Raw genomic sequence first — 22,656 nt, 5'->3', positions numbered from 1 at the left:
GGGAGAGTTCTGGGAGGGAGGTCTATAGCTCTGCCCCCCCCCCCCAGTACCCTCGTTCCTGGTGCGTCATAATTGAGGTGGTACGGTGCCAGGTGACTGGAACTGTTGTGTTATTGTACCATTGTGTACACTCACAGGGTGAAGTCAGTAACTGGTAAGACTGTAGGACGAAATATGAACCCGTCCTCCTAAGGTTCCCAACGTCAAGAAACTGTCGTACTAAAATTCGTGTATCCTAACCTACCAGAGGACCAAAACAGAAAACGTGACAGTGTGTCAATTTCGCGAGCCGCCACCATTTTCTTGTCCACGATTTTTGGCCTTAGGTGGAGTATGCGTCAAAATGTGACGTGGTATTAGGAGGACGGGCTGATATATACTTGGAAGAGTTGTGTGGACTGAATAAAGCAAGAGTTACTGGCCGCCTGGACCATTTGGGAAGGACCGCCGAGCCCGCAAGAAGCAAGGCTGTCGCTGTGCCCACAGTGCAAGTGGGTGGTTATATCATGAGCAGTGTGTGACACACCTGTGACGGCAAGGCTACACAACATCTCTCGGCAATGAAGTGGGTTCCGGTGAGAAAGTACGCGAGAGGAAATATGTATTGTTTATTGGATAAATGCCCACATTTGTGTATTTTGATATGTATGTAAAGAATTTATACCAAGCCTTTCGCACTCTCCTGAGTGCTTTGTCAAAGTCTGAGTGTGTTGTTAGTACGAGACTTACATCTCAACGACCAATGAGGCTGTTGTTGTTCTAGATTCAGCCACTGGGAACTGAATCCTTTGATGTACCTTTTGGAGGTGTTTATCCAGTTCTCTCTTGAACACTGTGAGGGGTCGGCCAGTTATGTCCCTTATATGTAGTGGAAGCGTATTGAACAGTCTCGGGCCTCTGATGTTGATAGTTCTCTCTTGAACACTGTGAGGGGTCGGCCAGTTATGTCCCTTATGTGTAGTGGAAGCGTGTTGAACAGTCTCGGGCCTCTGATGTTGATAGTTCTCTCTCAGAGTACCTGTTGCACCTCTGCTCTTCAACGGGGGTATTCTGCACATCCTGCCATGTCTTCTGGTCTCATGTGGTGTTATTTCTGTGTGCAGGTTTGGGACCAGCGGTTGTTCAACGTCCTCCCAGCGAGCATAAGAAATATTGCCGGAACAACCGTGGACATCTTCAAGAGGAAACTGGACTGTTTTCTAAGAGAAGCTCCGGACCAGCCGGGCTGTGGTGGGTATGTGGGCCTGCGGGCCGCTCCAAGCAACAGCCTGGTGGACCAAACTCACAAGTCAAGCCTGGCCTCGGGCCGGGCTTGGGGAGTAGAACAACTCCCAGAACCTCATCAAGCAGGCATCAACCAGGTATCAAGCAGGCTGTGATTCGTACGTCAGGCTGCGAGCAGCCGCGTCCAACAGCCTGGTTGGGTGGAGAGGGGTTGTGTGGGTGGAGAGGGGTTGTGTGGGTGGGGAGGGGTCGTGTGGGTGGGGAGGGGTCGTGTGGGTGGGGAGGGGTTGTGTGGGTGGGGAGGGGTTGTGTGGGTGGGGAGGGGTCGTGTGGGTGGGGAGGGGGTCGTGTGGGTGGGGAGGGGTCGTGTGGGTGGGGAGGGGTCGTGTGGGTGGGGAGGGGGTCGTGTGGGTGGGGTGGGGTTGTGTGGGTGGGGAGGGGTCGTGTGGGTGGGGAGGGGTCGTGTGGGTGGGGAGGGGTTGTGATCCCAGCCGCCCAAGAATCTGATGAGTGAGTGCGCTGAGGTTCTGCCAATTTTGTGGCTTCCTACCTTGTGTAGCTTCCGGGGATCAACGGCCCCGCGGCCCGGTTTCCGACCAGGCCTCCAAGTTTATAAATTCATTGAATGATTAGTTTATACCAGTCCTTTAAATTGTATTCTCACCCCCAGATATGTCAACTTACGTTAGGTAAATAATTCTCTGTAAATTTGTGTAGGTTTACTGGACTATAAGTGTACACACCAGACATTTATGAGTAAAGTTTATGAGTAAAGTTATTGATGGAGTGGTTGGTCGGGGAGGACGGGAGCGAGTCAGTGACAGCCAGGGTTGGAATCCCAGTGAGGCGGCCAGGGAGGACACACACCCATGTCTACCATATGTGTGCGACGGTGACTGTCGTGACCTCACCGTCACAAGCCACGCGGGTAACACCGTCACAAGCCACGCGGGGTAACACCGTCACAAGCCACGCGGGGTAACACCGTCACAAGCCACGCGGGTAACACCGTCACAAGCCACGCGGGGTAACACCGTCACAAGCCACGCGGGGTAACACCGTCACAAGCCACGCGGGGTAACACCGTCACAAGCCACGCGGGGTAACACCGTCACAAGCCACGCGGGGTAACACCGTCACAAGCCACGCGGGGTAACACCGTCACAAGCCACGCGGGGTAACACCGTCACAAGCCACGCGGGGTAACACCGTCACAAGCCACGCGGGGTAACACCGTCACAAGCCACGCGGGGTAACACCGTCACAAGCCACGCGGGGTAACACCGTCACAAGCCACGCGGGGTAACACCGTCACAAGCCACGCGGGGTAACACCGTCACAAGCCACGCGGGGTAACACCGTCACAAGCCACGCGGGGTAACACCGTCACAAGCCACGCGGGGTAACACCGTCACAAGCCACGCGGGGTAACACCGTCACAAGCCTCGCGGGGTAACACCGTCACAAGCCTCGCGGGGTAACACCGTCACAAGCCACGCGGGGTAACACCGTCACAAGCCACGCGGGGTAACACCGTCACAAGCCACGCGGGGTAACACCGTCACAAGCCACGCGGGGTAACACCGTCACAAGCCACGCGGGGTAACACCGTCACAAGCCACGCGGGGTAACACCGTCACAAGCCACGCGGCTAACACAGTACCACCTTATAATCGAAGGTTCCTATACTTCACGTAGGATGAGCGTTCGATGCTGGCCAGGCACTGCCTCTCTGACCTTGTTTGTTCAAGTCAAATACTGACAGACAGACACAGACAGACAGCAGCCCGTCCTCTAAACATGGGGAGGTAAATGTAACAGCACAAATAAGTGCAATAATGTACTATTCATAGCGGTCAGGAATTGTACTTATTTTCACTTAGTATTAAATCGTACTGTCAGATATATTGTGAATATTTGAGTTTACCTCAAAAACTGAATAGAAAACCACGACCTCACCTAACCGTCTCAGTTTTTGAAGATAATGATTTTATTGCTTCTTAATTACCATTATTACTTAACCTATATTTATATTGATATTATAGTTTTATAAAACAAATATAACAAAACTAAAGTATATCAATAAATTGTAAAGTAACTCAGGATATTTTCCAATCTTGTATACAATCTCTATTGTTTAATAAAACTGAAAAAGAAGTTCCTGATATTTAAAACTTGTGAATATACATTTGAACTTGAAAATTTCATCTTAAAATTCTGAGTGTCTTAACAGAAAACGAGGAGAATAAATGGGGAGCTAAATGTAACAGCCCCATAAGTGCAATTATGTACTGTGTATGATAATAAAATAAAGTCAAGTTCATAAATGGCCTCCTAATAGAGTCAAACTCAATATTTGGGGCATTCACGGAAACTCATACAAAAGATTACATGGATGGTGAAATCTGGATTGCAAATTATAATGTATATAGATGTGATAGAAAAACTAGGTCAAATGGAGGAGTAGGTCTGTATATTAAAGAAGACCTGGTATGCACAGAGCTACTAAACTCAACCAATGAGGTGGTAGAGGTACTTGGAATTACGGTAGAGAAACTAAACCCAATTATTATTCTAATATATAAACCGCCAGATACAACGGTTGAGGAATTCACAGAGCAGATGTACAAAATAGAGAACATCCTTGATAACCTAGCAAACCCAGCTCCAGGTATTATCTTCCTTAGATATTTTAATTTACCAAGTCTAAGATGGAAAATGGTAAACACAAAAACCATATTTGTATTTACCATTAAATATCATATTTACTGCTTCATATTTACAATTATTACTTAACTTATACCGTTTATAGGTTAAGTAATAATTGTAATTAAGAAGCAATAAGATGCTTATCTTAACATACTAAGAAGGTTAGGTGAGGTCGGTGTTTTCTATGAAGCTTTTCAAGGTAAACTAAAATATTCACAATCAATTAATATTTCACATATGCACTTAAATAAGTCAATATTGACTTATTGGCGAGAACGGGTTGAGTGGTTAGAGGTATATATTATAGTGAAGTTAGGCGAGGCGAGGCGAGCAGGTGGAGGCGGTGGTCGGGAGGAGACGAAGGAAGCCATGTGCGTGATCACTCGGCCACCACTCACTACTTCACAGCTTTTGGTATAAACACAAGTGAGCTGTTGCTGGGCTCTGTGCAGCTATGGGGAGCCCTTGTGCAGGGGTTGCTGGGGTGTGACGTTGTTCTTCCTCTCGTGTGTGACGTTGATCTTGCTCTGGTGTGTGACGTTGTTGTTGGTGTGTGACGTTGTTCTTGTTCTGGTGTGTGACGTTGTTCTTCCTCTCGTGTGTGACGTTGTTGTTGGTGTGTGACGTTGTTGTTGCTCTCGTGTGTGACGTTGTTATTGTTGGTGTGTGACGTTGTTCTTGTTCTGGTGTGTGACGTTCTTGCTCTGGTGTGTGACGTTGTTATTGTTGGTGTGTGACGTTGTTATTGTTGGTGTGTGACGTTCTTGCTCTCGTGTGTGACGTTGTTCTTGCTCTCGTGTGTGACGTTGTTGTTGTTGGTGTGTGACGTTGTTGGTGTGTGACGTTGTTATTGCTCTGGTGTGTGATGTTGTTGGTGTGTGACGTTGTTATTGCTCTGGTGTGTGACGTTGTTGGTGTGTGACGTTGTTATTGCTCTGGTGTGTGACGTTGTTCTTGCTCTCGTGTGTGACGTTGTTGGTGTGTGACGTTGTTATTGCTCTGGTGTGTGACGTTGTTCTTGCTCTCGTGTGTGACGTTGTTCTCGCTCTCGTGTGTGACGTTGTTGGTGTGTGACGTTATTGCTCTGGTGTGTGACGTTGTTGATGTGTGACGTTGTTGATGTGTGACGTTGTTGATGTGTGACGTTGTTGATGTGTGACGTTGTTATTGCTCTGGTGTGTGACGTTGTTATTGCTCTGGTGTGTGACGTTGTTATTGCTCTGGTGTGTGACGTTGTTGTTGCTCTGGTGTGTGACGTTGTTGTTGCTCTGGTGTGTGACGTTGTTCTTGCTCTCGTGTGTGACGTTGTTCTTGCTCTCGTGTGTGACGTTGTTCTTGCTCTCGTGTGTGACGTTGTTCTTGTTCTGGTGTGTGACGTTGTTCTTGTTGGTGTGTGACGTTGTTGTTGTTGGTGTGTGACGTTGTTGGTGAGTGACGTTGTTCTTGTTCTGGTGTGTGACGTTGTTATTGTTGGTGTGTGACGTTGTTGTTGTTGTTGGTGTGTGACGTTGTTCTTGCTCTGGTGTGTGACGTTGTTATTATTGGTGTGTGACGTTGTTCTTGCTCTGGTGTGACGTTGTTCTTGTTCTGGTATGTGACGTTGTAACTGCTCTGGTGTGACCTTGTTGTTGTTGGTGTGTGACGTTCTTGCTCTGGTGTGTGACGTTGTTGTTGCTCTGGTGTGTGACGTTGATCTTGCTCTGGTGTGTGACGTTGTTGTTGGTGTGTGACGTTGTTATTGTTGGTGTGTGACGTTGTTATTGTTGGTGTGTGACGTTGTTCTTGCTCTGGTGTGTGACGTTGATCTTGCTCTGGTGTGTGACGTTGTTATTGTTGGTGTGTGACGTTGTTCTTGCTTTGGTGTGTGACGTTGTTATTATTGGTATGTGACGTTGTTATTGTTGGTGTGTGACGTTGTTGTTGTTGGTGTGTGACGTTGTTATTGTTGGTGTGTGACGTTGTTATTGTTGGTGTGTGACGTTGTTCTTGTTGGTGTGTGACGTTGTTGTTGCTCTGGTGTGTGACGTTGTTCTTGCTCTGGTGTGTGACGTTATTATTGGTATGTGACGTTGTTATTGTTGGTGTGTGACGTTGTTATTGTTGGTGTGTGACGTTGTTATTGTTGGTGTGTGACGTTGTTGTTGCTCTGGTGTGTGACGTTGTTATTATTGGTGTGTGACGTTGTTATTGTGTGTGACGTTGTTCTTGCTCTGGTGTGTGACGTTGTTGTTGGTGTGTGACGTTGTTATTGTTGGTGTGTGACGTTGTTCTTGCTCTGGTGTGTGACGTTGTTGTTGGTGTGTGACGTTGTTCTTGCTCTGGTGTGTGACGTTATTATTGGTGTGTGACGTTGTTATTGTTGGTGTGTGACGTTGTTATTGTTGGTGTGTGACGTTGTTCTTGCTCTGGTGTGTGACGTTGTTATTATTGGTGTGTGACGTTGTTATTGTTGGTGTGTGACGTTGTTGTTGTTGGTGTGTGACGTTCTTGCTCTGGTGTGTGACGTTGTTCTTGCTCTGGTGTGTGACGTTGTTATTGTTGGTGTGTGACGTTGTTATTGTTGGTGTGTGACGTTGTTGTTGTTGGTGTGTGACGTTGTTATTGTTGGTGTGTGACGTTGTTATTGTTGGTGTGTGACGTTGTTGTTGTTGGTGTGTGACGTTGTTGTTGTTGGTGTGTGACGTTGTTCTTGCTCTCGTGTGTGATGTTGTTCTCGCTGTTGTTGTTGTTGGTGTGTGACGTTGTTGTTGGTATGTGACGTTGTTCTTGTTCTGGTGTGTGACGTTGTTATTGTTCTGGTGTGTGACGTTGTTGTTCTTGGTGTGTGACGTTGTTCTTGCTCAGGTGTGACGCTAATGGTGCTCTGGTTACCTTGAGATGATCACTCGGTGATCAGGGTACAGAGTACTTGGTGTGACAGGGTACAAAACACAATCGAATCTTCCCATAGTAGAAAAACAGCATGTCAAGGATTTGGGAATAATGATGTCCGACGATCTAACGTTTAGGGAGCATAACCAAGCAAATATCGCGTCAGCCAGAAAAATGATAGGATGGATTACGAGAACTTTCAAATCCAGGGATCCCATCACAATGGTTGTACTCTTCAAGTCACTTGTGTTGTCCCGTCTTGAGTACTGCTCAGTACTCACTTCCCCCTTCAGAGCAGGAGAGATTGTTGAAATAGAGGGAATACTGAGAACATATACAACATACATAGACGGTCACGTCAGGCTGCGAGCAGCCGCGTCTAACAGCCTGGTTGATCAGTCCAGCAACCAGGAGGCCTGGTCGACGACCGGGCCGCGGGGACACTAAGCCCCGGAAGCACCTCATGGTAACCTCAAGGTAAGGCGATAAAACACCTAAATTATTGGGATCGTCTCAAAGCTCTCCAAATGTACTCACTAGAAAGGAGACGAGAGAGATACTAAATAATATACACATGGAAAATACTGGAGGGCCAGGTCCCAAATCTACACAGTAAAATAACAACGTACTGGAGTGAACGATATGGAACAAAATGCAGAATAGAACCAGTGAAGAGCAGAGGTGCCATAGGCACAATCAGAGAACACTGTATGAACATCAGAGGTCCGCGGCTGTTCAACATCCTCCCAGTGAGCATAAGAAATATTGCCGGAACAACCGTGGACATCTTCAAGAGGAAACTAGATAGTTTTCTTCAAGGAGTGCTGGACCAACCGGGCTGTGGTGGGTATGTGGGCCTGCGGGCCGCTCCAAGCAACAGCCTGGTGGACCAAACTCTCACAAGTCGAGCCTGGCCTCGGGCCGGACTTGGGGAGTAGAACAACTCCCAGAACCCTATCAACCAGATGCTGGTGCTCTGGTGTGACGGTGTGACGGTGGTGTGTGCCGTCAGAAACATTACCTGGTTACGTAACGTAATGTTGAAGTATTAAAGTGTTGATAGTGTACTGATGCGATTTTGTTTAGTGTATTGAAAGTTGTGGGATGTTGTGGCGGGTGTTGTGGTGGGTGTTGTGGTGGGTGTTGTGGTGGGTGTGGTGGCGGGTGTTGTGGTGGGTGTTGTGGTGGGTGTTGTGGTGGGTGTTGTGGCGGGTGTTGTGGTGGGTGTTGTGGTGGGTGTTGTGGTGGGTGTTGTGGCGGGTGTTGTGGTGGGTGTTGTGGTGGGTGTTGTGGTGGGTGTTGTGGCGGGTGTTGTGGTGGGTGTTGTGGTGGGTGTTGTGGCGGGTGTTGTGGCGGGTGTTGTGGTGGGTGTTGTGGTGGGTGTGGTGGTGGGTGTTGTGGTGGTGGGTGTTGTGGTGGGTGTGGTGGTGGGTGTTGTGGTGGGTGTTGTGGTGGGTGTTGTGGTGGGTGTTGTGGTGGGTGTGGTGGTGGGTGTTGTGGCGGGTGTTGTGGTGGGTGTTGTGGTGGGTGTTGTGGCGGGTGTTGTGGTGGGTGTTGTGGTGGGTGTTGTGGTGGGTGTGGTGGTGGGTGTTGTGGTGGTGGGTGTTGTGGTGGGTGTTGTGGTGGGTGTTGTGGTGGGTGTTGTGGCGGGTGTTGTGGTGGGTGTTGTGGTGGGTGTTGTGGCGGGTGTTGTGGCGGGTGTTGTGGTGGGTGTTGTGGTGGGTGTGGTGGTGGGTGTTGTGGTGGTGGGTGTTGTGGTGGGTGTGGTGGTGGGTGTTGTGGTGGGTGATGTGGTGGGTGTTGTGGTGGTGGGTGTTGTGGTGGGTGATGTGGTGGGTGTTGAGGCGGTTGTGGTGGTGGGTGTTGTGGTGGTGGGTGTTGTGGTGGTGGGTGTTGTGGTGGGTGTTGTGGTGGGTGTTGTGGTGGTGGGTGTTGTGGTGGTGGGTGTTGTGGTGGGTGTTGTGGTGGGTGTTGTGGTGGCGGGTGTTGTGGTGGGTGTTGTGGTGGTGGGTGTTGTGGTGGGTGTTGTGGTGGTGGGTGTTGTGGTGGTGGGTGTTGTGGTGGTGGGTGTTGTGGTGGGTGTTGTGGTGGGTGTTGTGGTGGGTGTGGTGGTGGGTGTTGTGGTGGGTGTTGTGGTGGGTGTTGTGGTGGGTGTTGTGGTGGGTGTGGTGGTGGGTGTTGTGGCGGGTGTTGTGGTGGGTGTTGTGGTGGGTGTTGTGGCGGGTGTTGTGGTGGGTGTTGTGGTGGGTGTTGTGGTGGGTGTTGAGGCGGGTGTTGTGGTGGGTGTTGTGGTGGTGGGTGTTGTGGTGGGTGTTGAGGCGGGTGTTGTGGTGGGTGTTGTGGTGGGTGATGTGGTGGGTGTTGAGGCGGGTGTTGTGGTGGGTGTTGTGGTGGTGGGTGTTGTGGCGGGTGTTGTGGCGGGTGTTGTGGTGGGTGTTGTGGTGGTGGGTGTTGTGGTGGGTGTTGTGGTGGGTGTTGTGGTGGGTGTGGTGGTGGGTGTTGTGGTGGTGGGTGTTGTGGTGGGTGTTGTGGTGGGTGTTGTGGTGGTGGGTGTTGTGGTGGGTGTTGTGGTGGCGGGTGTTGTGGTGGGTGTTGTGGTGGTGGGTGTTGTGGTGGGTGTTGTGGTGGCGGGTGTTGTGGTGGCGGGTGTTGTGGTGGCGGGTGTTGTGGTGGCGGGTGTTGTGGTGGGTGTTGTGGTGGGTGTTGTGGTGGTGGGTGTTGTGGTGGTGGGTGTTGTGGTGGGTGTTGTGGTGGTGGATGTTGTGGTGGGTGTTGTGGTGGCGGGTGTTGTGGTGGGTGTTGTGGCGCTATATATACAGGTGGGGGAGTGCCAGGTGGCATGGGCGTGCCTGGCACCCTCACTTTGATGATGAGCATGATGAGTGTGCTTACATGCAAGCGCGCGCGCGCGCGCACACACACACACACACACACACACACACACACACACACACACACACACACACACACACACACACACACACACACACACAAGCACACACGTTCCGAAAGGGAATTTACAAAATAAGATAATTCCTAAAGGATAAAACATGGGAAGTCTTTCTCCTGAGCTCTGTTTCCCAAGACATGATGGCGACAAAAACCAGGCAAGAAAAAGAATGATGGGCAGACTGCGTAATTTTGGAATGCCAGAAAGTCTTTCACAGAGTATCTCATAGTAGAATAGTGCACAAGCTGAAGATGCAGGCAGGAGTAAAAGGAAGGTAATTCATCAGATAAGAAAGTACCTAAGCAACATAAGATTGTAGCGTAATAATTTACACGTTGAAAATATTAGAGGGGCTGGTCCCAAACCTGCACACAGAAATAACACCACATGAGACCAGAAGGCATGGCAGGATGTGCAGAATACCCCCGTTGAAAAGCAGAGGTGCAACAGGTACTCTGAGAGAGAACTATCAACATCAGAGGCCCGAGACTGTTCAACACGCTTCCACTACACATAAGGGGCATAACTGGCCGACCCCTCACAGTGTTCAAGAGAGAACTATCAACATCAGAGGCCCGAGACTGTTCAACATGCTTCCACTACACATAAGGGGCATAACTGGCCGACCCCTCACAGTGTTCAAGAGAGAACTATCAACATCAGAGGCCCGAGACTGTTCAACACGCTTCCACTACACATAAGGGGCATAACTGGCCGACCCCTCACAGTGTTCAAGAGAGAACTATCAACATCAGAGGCCCGAGACTGTTCAACATGCTTCCACTACACATAAGGGGCATAACTGGCCGACCCCTCACAGTGTTCAAGAGAGAACTATCAACATCAGAGGCCCGAGACTGTTCAACACGCTTCCACTACACATAAGGGGCATAATTGGCCGACCCCTCACAGTGTTCAAGAGAGAACTATCAACATCAGAGGCCCGAGACTGTTCAACACGCTTCCACTACACATAAGGGGCATAACTGGCCGACCCCTCACAGTGTTCAAGAGAGAACTATCAACATCAGAGGCCCGAGACTGTTCAACACGCTTCCACTACACATAAGGGACATAACTGGCAGACCCCTCACAGTGTTCAAGAGAGAACTATCAACATCAGAGGCCCGAGACTGTTCAACACGCTTCCACTACACATAAGGGGTATAACTGGCAGACCCCTCACAGTGTTCAACTATCTAGCTTTCTCTTGAAGATGTCCACGGTTGTTCCGGCAATATTTCTTATAGTCGCTGGGAGGACGTTGAACAACCGCGGACCTCTGATGTTTATACAGTGTTCTCTGATTGTGCCTATGGCACCTCTGCTCTTCACTGGTTCTATTCTGCGTTTTCTTCCATGTCGTTCACTCCAGTATGTTGTTATTTTACTGTGTAGATTTGGGACCTGGCCCTGCAGTATTTTCCATGTGTATATTATTTGGTATCTCTCTTTTCTCCTTTCTTGGAAGTACATTTGGAGAGCTTTGAGACGATCCCAATATTTTAGGTGCTTTATCGCATCGATAAATACCCAATATGTTCTCTGTATTCCCTCTATTTCAGCAATCTCTCCTGCTCTGAAGGGGGAAGTGAGTACTGATCAGTACTCAAGACGGGACAACACAAGTGACTTGAAGAGTACAACCATTGTGATGGGATCCCTGGATTTGAAAGTTCTCGTAATCCATCCGATCATTTTTCTGGCTGTCGCAATATTTGCTTGGTTATGCTCCCTAAACGTTAGGTCGTCAGACATCATTATTCTCAAATCCTTTACATGCTGCTTTCCTACTATGGGCAAATTTGATTGTGTTTTGTACTCTGTATTATGTTTAAGGTTCTCATTTTTACCGTACCTGAGTAACTGGAATTTCTCACTGTTAAACATCATGTTATTTTCTGCTGTCCAGGTTGATACAAAGGGTGATACGAAGCTGTGCCTTGTATATATCTGTCTTGAGAATAGGGAAAAGCAGTGGTGCAAGGACTGTACCCATCCAAGATCCTTATCCTGAATCCTTCCACGTGCTATATAGTCGTAATGGCTTGGCGCTTTCCCTTCATAGTCCCTTATACCCTGAGGTACAGAGCTTTTAACCGTACTTGGACAGATAAATTACTGTTACTCTTTGTGTTCTGTTTGACAGAAAACTGAGTATCCAGAGCCCTACTTTACCAGTTACTCCCATTGACCTCATTTTGTGTGCTATCACTCCACGGTCACATTTATAGAATGCCATTGGGAAGTCCGTGTATACCACATCTGCATTCTGATATTCTTTTAATGCCTCAGTGACATTGTTAAGTAGCTGTGAGAGGCACGATCTTCCTGTTCTAAATCCATGTTGGCCTGGGTTGTAAAGGTCATTGGTTTCCATGAAACTGGGGACCTGACTCCTGATCACTCTCTCATTTACGTTTATTATGTGGGACGTTAGTGCAACTGGTCTATAATTCTTTACCAATGCTTTGCTCCCTCCCTTGTGTAGGGGGCCATGTCTGCCATGATTTGAATGCTATCATAAATCACATAGTGAATGTGACTTAAGTACTATGATGGCCGGAACAATATGCCGGATGTTCTGGCATGGTTTGAAGATAGTAGACTGTAGACGAGTGTCGGCTGGCTGTTGATGGTTGGTTGAGTTTATTTCATATGTAGTGAAACAGCTCTCCGTCGTGTAAGTCAAACTAAGCGCGGAACTTGTCTCTGATGCATCATTAAGGTGTAGCAAGCGGTCAGTATCGGGTCCTGCAGGAATATCATCAAGAGAGAGATAGAGAACCTGATGTGTCACAGAGAGGGACAGTCACTCAGCTAGCAAGACCTCCACTCTCACATTTGGTAGTTCAGAACACAATACCCAAACAGTACAACCTGTCCTCTTATAAAGAACGTCGCGTTTCAATCGTATGCGTTACATAGGGCCAAGAATTGTCGTACTAGAAAATGGAAGCCGCTCGCGAAAGTGACGTTCTCTGTTTTAGGTCCTCTGGTAGGGTTATCTTGAGATGATTTCGGGGCTTAGCGTCCCCGCGGCCCATGTCTTTGACCATGCCTCCTTTTTGTCACACACCCCCAGAAAGCAGCCCGTAGCAGCTGTCTAACTCCCAGGTACCTATTTACTGCTAGGTAACAGGGGCGTCAGGGTGAAAGAAACTGTCCATTTTGTTTCTGCCTCCACCAAGGATTGAACCTGAAACCTCTTGACTACGAATCTGAAGCGGTGTCCACCCAGCTGTCAGGCCCCATAGGAAAGGGCTCGAGTCTTAGCCTTAGGCCACCAAGCTCACCCGGCTAGGTTAGGAAAGACTGAACAGTTGGTCTTATTGATTGTAATTAAAATTATTCGGTACGTTTAAATGATTATTATTCACATAATTATGAGGCGATCATCGTTTGATTTATTAAGGTTGTCTTCAGGTTATCTTGAGATGATTTCGGGGCTTTAGTGTCCCCGCGGCCCGGTCCTCGACCAGGCCTCCACCCCCAGGAAACAGCCTGTGACAGCTGACTAACACCCAGGTACCTATTTACTGCTAGGTAACAGGGGCATTCAGGGTGAAAGAAACTTTGCCCATTTGTTTCTGCCTCGTGCGGGAATCGAACCCGCGCCACAGAATTACGAGTCCTGCGCGCTATCCACCAGTCTACGAGGCCCCTCAAAACTCCTCTCAAACTAGCCCCTCAGGCTAATAACAATTTTGACTAAAATTAACGTAGTCACATTTGTCTTTTATCAGTGCTGTTTTTTCTGAATGTTTACCATATTAGGGCAGAGATATTTATTGTTTGATCATCAGTCAATACAACTCTGGGCCTTAATGTTTGCTCTTGTACCGCTTTATCTATGATTAATTGGTATATAAATGTTTAGGATTGTTAAAGAGTTTTTGATAACTCAAGTTATGAGTGTGTTGTTAATACTTATATTTATGTTGTTGCAGATGAGATGTGACACCTGGAACACTACATCAGGTGAGTCCTTAGTACCTAGTACCTCCCTCCTGTCACACCAGTGCCCGCCACCACCACCTGTCACACCAGTGCCCACCACCACCACCACCACCTGTCACACCAGTACCCGCCACCACCACCACCACCTGTCACACCAGTGCCCGCCACCACCACCACCACCTGTCACGCCAGTGCCCGGCCCCCACCACCACCACCTGTCACACCAGTGCCCACCACCACCACCACCACCTGTCATGTAACACGGGGGGGGGGGGGTTCGTTCTTCGTCTCTTTGTAACTTGGTTCTCTCTCTACCCCTCTCTCTACCCGTATTCTACTTTAAATCTCCATACCAAGGGACTCCTAAACTTTTACTTGAGCCGACCCCCACGCCACGTGGTCTTAAGACAATTGACCGACTTAAGATTCTACAACCCGTATGACGTGAAATAGACTTCTAGCAAAGTTCTCGAGTCGCCTTTTCGCTGCCACCACCAGACCAGTAACACTGAGCAATGATCGAGGTCTGGATCGATCATGCTAATCAATAAAATTTTGGGGCTTGATCCCCACTAGTAATAGATGACTCGGATATCCGCAAGTGTGGAATTAATCAATAATCAAAGGGAATACTGAATTGTGACTCGGTGTTAGAATGGGCGCCCAACTCAACTCGGCCTCGCCGGCTACCCACGTCGTACGGACCAATTCACATAAATTACACAAAAATGGAAATTTATAAAAAAAGACAATTTAATAGCTAAATGGTTTATTCAAAAACTAAACAAAATCTAAATCAATTCACTCCCTAACCTGAACACTCCCTGACTGGCAATGGGTTGACCTATTCCCTATACAAAAACTCTGAACAAACTTTACCTTTGGCGACCAGCTAGATGTTTGTGCTAAGGTCTTGGGGAGAGGTGGAGTGGTCACGTGTCCCGGGTTGCTCCGGATACCACACTGTCCTCTCTCTGATGCTCCTCTACCCAGGAGCCCGGAGCAGGGTATTGTTCCAGTCTAGTTTACCAAGTTACTTAGCAACACTTAAGTTTATCCGGCCCCGACGCGCCGAGATGTAGCTCCACTTCTGGCTCTCTCTGGGTGGCTTTGACAATTTGTTTGAAAACATCGGAGATTTCCGTGCAGGCAGTTAGAAGTGGTTCTCTGTGCTCTGCTGCGGTTTGTCAAGAATTGTGATCATCTCCTAGACAGTAATATTATCCTTTTTACAGAACCAGTACACGGAGTGGTCTCTGGTCTCTGGGACCAATTCTGCTGGCATTATTTGACATGTAGGAACATTTACTGTGTGGGGCTGCTGGACAGTTGGCACTGGAAGCTCTGGTGGTAATCTACTTCCTTGTTGCATTCTGTGCACATCTTTACTAAAGACTTTCTGACCATAATGCTGCTGGTCTGTGGTGGTAGTGACCAGTGGTTGTTGACCAGTGGTAAAGGTGGAGGGGGGGGGGGAGCGACCCATCACAGCCTACCGAGTGTGTACACAAGCCTCGTGGCTCCCATACACAGCCTGGTGTGTGTGTGTTGCTTCACTATTCACTGAATTATACGTTCCAAATTTTCCACGTGACAATTTACCTACACTTTCAAGCCTTTATGCCTGTTTTGTTACCGTTCACTGTTCACTATAGTCTAGGTATACCGAGGTAAGTATATGTAGACTTGGGCTTGGTGTTGGGCTCTACGTTCCCACGTGGGCTCCTGCGAGGTGGCTATTCTCTATTAAACACTAAATTCTAGTGGCTTCACTGTATTTTTTGTTTGTAATGTGGTTTTACACTGTGATAACTGTGATCCGTGTTCTATCACTGTGATCCTAATATGACCGAATATATTGAAGTTTATTCAGGGACCGCGCAAACCCCACGTCCCTCCCACGCGCACACAACTGAACAGAGTCTATAGCACTGTATCATCCTTTGCACATGACGCTAGGATTTTTTTATGAGTAGATAACGTGGAGGACACGGCACACCTCTAATCAGATGTAAATCAGGTCTTTCAATGGGCTACAGAAAATATGATATTTAATGAAGATAAGTTCAAGCTATTGTCCTACGGAAAAAATGAAAATATAAAAACGGAAACCACGTACAAAACGCAGTCAAATCATAACATTGTACGAAAAATCAATGTAAAGGATCTGGGTGTACTCATGTCGGAAGACCTTACCTTTAAAGAACACAATAAAGTAGCCGTCACAACTGCAAGAAAAATGACAGGTTGGATAACAAGAACTTTTCACACTAGAGATGCTATACTGATGATGATACTTTTCAAGACGCTTGTGCTCTCTAGAGTGGAGTACTGCTGCACAATGACAGCCCCTTTCAAAGCTGGAGAAATTGCTGACCTGGAGAGCGTGCAGAGATCCTTTACTGCTATAATCCACTCAGTAAAACATCTAAACTATTGGGACCGACTAAAGAGCCTAAATCTGTATTCTCTTGAGCGCTGGCGGGAGAGATACATAATAATTTACACGTGGAAAAGATTTGAGGGGCTGGTCCCAAACCTGCACACAGAAATAACATCACATGAGACCAGAAGACATGGCAGGATGTGCAGAATACCCCTGTTGAAGAGCAGAGGTGCAACAGGTACTCTGAGAGAGAACTATCAACATCAGAGGCCCGAGACTGTTCAACACGCTTCCACTACACATAAGGGGCATAACTGGCCGACCCCTCACAGTGTTCAAGAGAGTACTATCAACATCAGAGGCCCGAGACTGTTCACCACGCTTCCACTACACATAAGGGACATAACTGGCCGACCCCTCACAGTGTTCAAGAGAGAACTATCAACATCAGAGGCCCAAGACTGTTCAACACGCTTCCACTACACATAAGGGACATAACTGGCCGACCCCTCACAGTGTTCAAGAGAGGTTATCTCTCTTCTTGAGGTTATCTTGAGATGATTTCGGGGCTTTAGTGTCCCCGCGGCCCGGTCCGCGACCAGGCCTCCACCCCCAGGAAGCAGCCCGTGACAGCTGACTAATACCCAGGTACCTATTTTACAGCTAGGTAACAGGGCATAGGGTGAAAGAAACTCTGCCCATTGTTTCTCGCCGGCGCCCGGGATCGAACCCGGGACCACAGGATCACAAGTCTCCAGCGTGCTGTCCGCTCGGCCGACCGGCTTTCCTCCCGGAGAGAACTCGATAAGCTCCTCCAAAGGATACCTGACCAACCAGGCTTTGACTCATACGTCAGGCTGCGAGCAGCCGCCCCCAACAGCCTGGTTGACCAGTCCAGCAACCAGGAGGTCTGGTCGACGAACGGGCCGCGGGGTCGCTGAGCCCCGAAACTAACTTAAGGTAACCTCAAGGTATCTCCAGGGTGTGACCTCCCCGCCCCCCAGACAGTTCCAGTGATGGGAAGTGTTCCAGGCAGTGTCTAGGTCACACACTTTCTGGAAATGGTATCTTTGTGTTTGGGGTTCAGTCATTCATTCTCCCCCCCCCCACCCCCTCTTCCCCCCCCCCACCCCTCTTCCCCCCCTTTTTGTAGAGAGCGCGAGGGCTTGCTGCTGACAAAGGGATTTACAGAGCTCCACACCCAGATTGGATTCTAAAAATAGCACTTAAATACAAGTTCAGCACTCGTATGATGTTTGTCCCGTCCACACCAGCAGCCTTTGACAGACATGTGTGACCTGTGCACCTGCACATGCGGCGGGGTCACAACACCTCACTCGTGGAGGTGTTGACCAACAGCTCAACACATGTTGAGTGTGAGCAGCAGCAGCAGCAGCAGCAGCAGAAGCAGCAGCAGCAGCAACAGCAACAGCAACAGCAACAGCAGCAGTAGCAGCAGCAGCAGCAGCAGAAGCAGCAGCAGCAGCAGCAGCAGCAGAAGCAGCAGCAGCAGAAGCAGCAGCAGAAGCAGCAGCAGCAGCAGAAGCAGCAGCAGAAGCAGCAGCAGCAGCAAAAGCAGCAGCAGCAGCAGAAGCAGCAGCAGCAGCAGCAGAAGCAGCAGCAGCAGCAGCAGAAGCAGCAGCAGCAGCAGCAGAAGCAGCAGCAGCAGAAGCAGCAGCAGCAGCAGCAGCAGAAGCAGCAGCAGCAGAAGCAGCAGCAGCAGCAGCAGAAGCAGCAGCAGCAGAAGCAGCAACAGCAGCAGCAGAAGCAGCAACAGCAGCAGCAGAAGCAGCAGCAGAAGCAGCAGCAGCAGAAGCAGCAGCAGCAGCAGAAGCAGCAACAGCAGCAGCAGAAGCAGCAGCAGCAGCAGCAGCAGAAGCAGCAGCAGCAGCAGCAGAAGCAACAGCAGCAGAAGCAGCAGAAGCAGCAGAAGCAGCAGCAGCAGCAGCAGAAGCAGCAGCAGCAGCAGCAGCAGCAGAAGCAGAAGCAGCAGCAGCAGCAGAAGCAGCAGCAGCAGCAGCAGCAGAAGCAGCAGCAGCAGAAGCAGCAGCAGCAGCAGAAGCAGCAGCAGAAGCAGCAGCAGCAGCAGAAGCAGCAGAAGCAGCAGAAGCAGCAGAAGCAGCAGCAGCAGAAGCAGCAGCAGCAGAAGCAGCAGCAGCAGCAGAAGCAGCAGCAGCAGCAGAAGCAGCAGCAACAACAGCAGCAGCAGCAGAAGCAGCAGCAGCAGCAGCAGCAGGAGGCTGGTGTGTGCGTCACCAGAATGCCTGTTAGAGGACACTGTGGTGGAAGGTCAGTAATGCTTTGAGTGTTGTGTGTCGTTGTCGTCGTCGTCCTCTGCTTATCAACACGTTTGGGCCGTGCGGGATGACTCGTCTTGTAAGCTCGTACTCGTCACCACAGGCCAGTGTTCACAGTGTTCATTCCATCCACCCACCAACCCCTCCCCACTATTTTTGAAGGAAAACCCCACTACATACAACTAACAAATTATGACGTTCGAATTGTTCTCGAAGTGCTACGCTGACGACGTCTGTTCGAATTGCAGCTCCGTTACGCCTTCACCCACACATTACACACACAAACTTTGCTAGCACAACCTTAACACATAACCTAACCTAGGCCTAAATATGCCCAGTCTTGAAGGAATAGAATGTTAATATTGTTGAATATGTCAGAGGACGGGTTGCCAGAGGACGGGTTGCCAGAGGACGGGTTGCCAGAGGACGGGTTGCCGGAGGACGGGTTGCCAGAGGACGGGTTGCCAGAGGACGGGTTGCCGGAGGACGGGTTGCCGGAGGACGGGTTGCCGGAGGACGGGTTGCCAGAGGACGGGTTGCCAGAGGACGGGTTGCCGGAGGACGGGTTGCCGGAGGACGGGTTGCCGGAGGACGGGTTGCCAGAGGACGGGTTGCCGGAGGACGGGTTGCCGGAGGACGGGTTGCCAGAGGACGGGTTGCCAGAGGACGGGTTGCCGGAGGACGGGTTGCCGGAGGACGGGTTGCCAGAGGACGGGTTGCCGGAGGACGGGTTGCCAGAGGACGGGTTGCCAGAGGACGGGTTGCCAGAGGACGGGTTGCCAGAGGACGGGTTGCCAGAGGACGGGGCGGCAAGAGAGTGCTACACACCCAGCTCGAGGCTACACATAACACCTCCAGTATAGCGTGAGACGAACCACATTGAAGAATCAAATTCCCCCTTCCTGAGGTATTGACTTATCTGTCACGCACTTGAGTGTGTCTTGAACAGCAAGTGTAGCCCTCCAGCGCCTCCCTGAGGTATTGACTTATCTGTCACGCACTTGAGTGTGTCTTGAACAGCAAGTGTACCCCTCCAGCGCCTTCCTGAGGTATTGACTTATCTGTCACGCACTTGAGTGTGTCTTGAACAGCAAGTGTAGCCCTCCAGCGCCTCCCTGAGGTATTGACTTATCTGTCACGCACTTGAGTGTGTCTTGAGCAGCAAGTGTAGCCCTCCAGCGCCTCCCTGAGGTATTGACTTATCTGTCACGCACTTGAGTGTGTCTTGAGCAGCAAGTGTAGCCCTCCAGCGCCTCCCTGAGGTATTGACTTATCTGTCACGCACTTGAGTGTGTCTTGAACAGCAAGTGTAGCCCTCCAGCGCCTTCCTGAGGTATTGACTTATCTGTCACGCACTTGAGTGTGTCTTGAGGAGCAAGCGTAGCCCTCCAGCGCCTCCCTGAGGTATTGACTTATCTGTCACGCACTTGAGTGTGTCTTGAGCAGCAAGTGTAGCCCTCCAGCGCCTCCCTGAGGTATTGACTTATCTGTCACGCACTTGAGTGTGTCTTGAGCAGCAAGTGTAGCCCTCCAGCGCCTCCCTGAGGTATTGACTTATCTGTCACGCACTTGAGTGTGTCTTGAGCAGCAAGTGTAGCCCTCCAGCGCCTCCCTGAGGTATTGACTTATCTGTCACGCACTTGAGTGTGTCTTGAGCAGCAAGTGTAGCCCTCCAGCGCCTCCCTGAGGGTGATGGCGGGACTAGTATGGTTATTGAACCTCCGGCCGGTTACTGCTGCTGCTGCTTCCTCTCTCTCTTACTGCTGCTGCTGCTTCCTCTCTCTCTTACTGCTGCTGCTGCTTCCTCTCCTGTATCAGTGAAGGTTAGTGTGTGGCACCCCCCCCCTCTCTCTCTCTCTCTGTCTCTCTCTCTGTCTCTGTCTCTCTCCCTGTCTCTCTCTCTTCCCCTTCCCCTCCCCCCACCTTCCCCTTCCCCTCACCTTCATCTTCCCCTCCCCCCCCACCTTCCCCTTCCCCTCCCCCCTACCTTCCCCTTCCCCTCCCCATACCTTCCCCTTCCCCTCCCCCCACCTTCCTCTTCCCCTCCCCCCACCTTCCTCTTCCCCTCCCCCCACCTTCCTCTTCCCCTCCCCCCACCTTCCTCTTCCCCTCCCCCCACCTTCCTCTTCCCCTCCCCCCACCTTCCTCTTCCCCTCCCCCCACCTTCCTCTTCCCCTCCCCCCACCTTCCCCTTCCCTCCCCCACCTTCCCTTTCCCTCCCCCCACCTTCCTCTTCCCCTCCCCCCACCTTCCCCTTCCCTCCCCCTGTAACGGGGGGTGGGGGAAATAGCTCTATCTTGTCCATTATTCCACCCCCCAGTTAGCTAACGAGGCCGGGGGAAACAGCTCTCTCTAGTCCGTTATCCCGTCCCCAGTTAGCTAACTATTCTAGAGCACTCCCAGAGTTCCTAAGCCAACCTCTCTCGTTCAACACCTTGTAACCTAGGTATTTGACTACCTAGGTGCTAAGACTACAAGGCGTCGTAACTGGATCAGTTACCCGAAACTCTAGAGAGAACTCTAGAATACAGAATCATTGCCACAAACGTATAAGAGGAAACGAAAGGAAAGAAATGAATAGTGAAGTAATTAGTGAGGGTTTGGGGTGAGAGGCAGAGAGGTGGGAGGGGCAAGGAGGGTCATTAGTTGAAAGTGAGAGTTTAGAGAAGGGTGGAGGGAGAGGTGTAGATAGGTAGAAGTAGAAGAGTAGATAGTAGAAGTAGAAGAGTAGATAGTAGAAGACGAAATGCTGCCACCATCCATTCATGATCATTACATACAAGACAAGGAATGGAACTTGCCTGTATCACAAAATTCTCAAAGGATGTTATCATGAGTTCATTATTAGTATGTTCCCTCTGTACCATGTATCAACTCCAAACATGTACTCATTTATATCATGAACCCAGTAACCACAGAGGCTTTCTCAAATCCTCAACTCAAAGCTCTAGGGAACAAAGTTAAACACAATTGAAATAATAAATTCATAATTATATTTCACATGAAGTATCATAATTTAGCAATTCAATTAAAATGTTCCAGTTTAATATGCAAAGTGAGTCATCATCCAAGAATTCGAGAACCCTACAACTTGACTGCCCCTGATCATCACACAACATATGTAAACACGACAAGTCACCTTACTGTTCACTCACCAAGTGTCTCTGCCTATAGCTGGATAGAGGGGGGGGGGGGTCTGTAGTTGACAGAGACTCCCGCCCTGCCGGCCGACAGCCTTCCTGCTAGGCCGTCTCTTCTGCAATCCTGACTGCCGTTCTGTCTGTTAATGCCCTATGCTGGATAGCTCTCCGAGTTTATATTGGGGAACCTAGTAGCTAACTCCGCCCACAAGTAGATAGCCTCCGGCACTACCAAGCCACTCCTTAAACGTCGGCATGTTTGAAGGCTACCCGGCTCCAATTATACGCTTAGCGGAAGCAAGGTGAAATTATCATGATCTGACCTCAGGTCACTTGGGGTCATTAACGGTTAGAGGTGTGAGATCTCAGGCAGACAACTGGCGCCTCTCAGATCCTTGTCTGTGACTCGTGTACTCTATATATATTTTAAATAAACTAACCCAAACACTTTTACAGTGTTACACCCCCACCTTCCCCTTCCCTCCCCCACCTTCCCCTTCCCCTCCCCCCACCTTCCCCTTCCCTCCCCCCACCTTCCCTTTCCCTCCCCCCACCTTCCCCTTACCTCCCCCACCTTCCTCTTCCCTCCCCCCACCTTCCCCTCCCCCCACCTTCCCCTTCCCCTCCCCCCACCCTCCTCTTCCCTCCCCCTACCTTCCCCTTCCCTCCCCCACCTTCTCCTTCCCTCCCCCACCTTCCCCTTCCCTCCCCCCCACCTTCCCTTCCCTCCCCCACCTTCCCCTTCCCCTCCCCCCACCTTCCCCTTCCCTCCCCCACCTTCCCCTTCCCTCCCCCACCTTCTCCTTCCCTCCCCCACCTTCCCCTTCCCTCCCCCCCACCTTCCCCTTCCCTCCCCCCCACCTTCCCCTTCCCTCCCCCACCTTCCCCTTCCCTCCCCCACCTTCCCCTTCCCCTCCCCCCACCTTCCCCTTCCCCTCCCCCCACCTTCCCCTTCCCTCCTCCACCTTCCCCTTCCCTCCCCCACCTTTCCCTTCCCTCCCCCACCTTCCCCTTCCCTCCCCCACCTTCCCCTTCCCTCCCCCACCTTCCCCTTCCCTCCCCCACCTTCCCCTTCCCTCCCCCACCTTCCCCTTCCCTCCCCCACCTTCCCCTTCCCTC

The 22,656-nt window shown here is 50.2% G+C and overlaps 2 protein-coding genes across 2 annotated transcripts in view; one reads left to right on the top strand and one right to left on the bottom strand.

Annotated features, from left to right (window-relative positions):
• The window catches only part of LOC123775178 (ankyrin repeat domain-containing protein 50), a 217,066-nt gene that overhangs the window by 114,847 nt on the left and 79,563 nt on the right, over positions 1-22,656 (top strand). The window contains exon 2 of the mRNA XM_045770131.2: positions 13,705-13,735. The gene's annotated coding sequence lies outside the window, so the exon portion shown is untranslated. The remainder of the gene's footprint in view (positions 1-13,704; positions 13,736-22,656) is intronic.
• Positions 1-22,656, bottom strand: part of LOC138359609 (uncharacterized) — an 86,449-nt gene that overhangs the window by 62,718 nt on the left and 1,075 nt on the right. The window contains exon 2 of the mRNA XM_069319015.1: positions 18,716-19,217. Coding sequence (XP_069175116.1) covers positions 18,716-19,217 — 502 coding nt within the window. The remainder of the gene's footprint in view (positions 1-18,715; positions 19,218-22,656) is intronic.

This window comes from Procambarus clarkii, chromosome 92 (genome assembly GCF_040958095.1).
Source record: "Procambarus clarkii isolate CNS0578487 chromosome 92, FALCON_Pclarkii_2.0, whole genome shotgun sequence".
Taxonomy (NCBI): domain Eukaryota; kingdom Metazoa; phylum Arthropoda; class Malacostraca; order Decapoda; family Cambaridae; genus Procambarus; species Procambarus clarkii.
The sequence above is the reverse complement of the archived record's forward strand: the minus strand, read 5'-3'. Positions and strand labels throughout refer to the sequence as shown.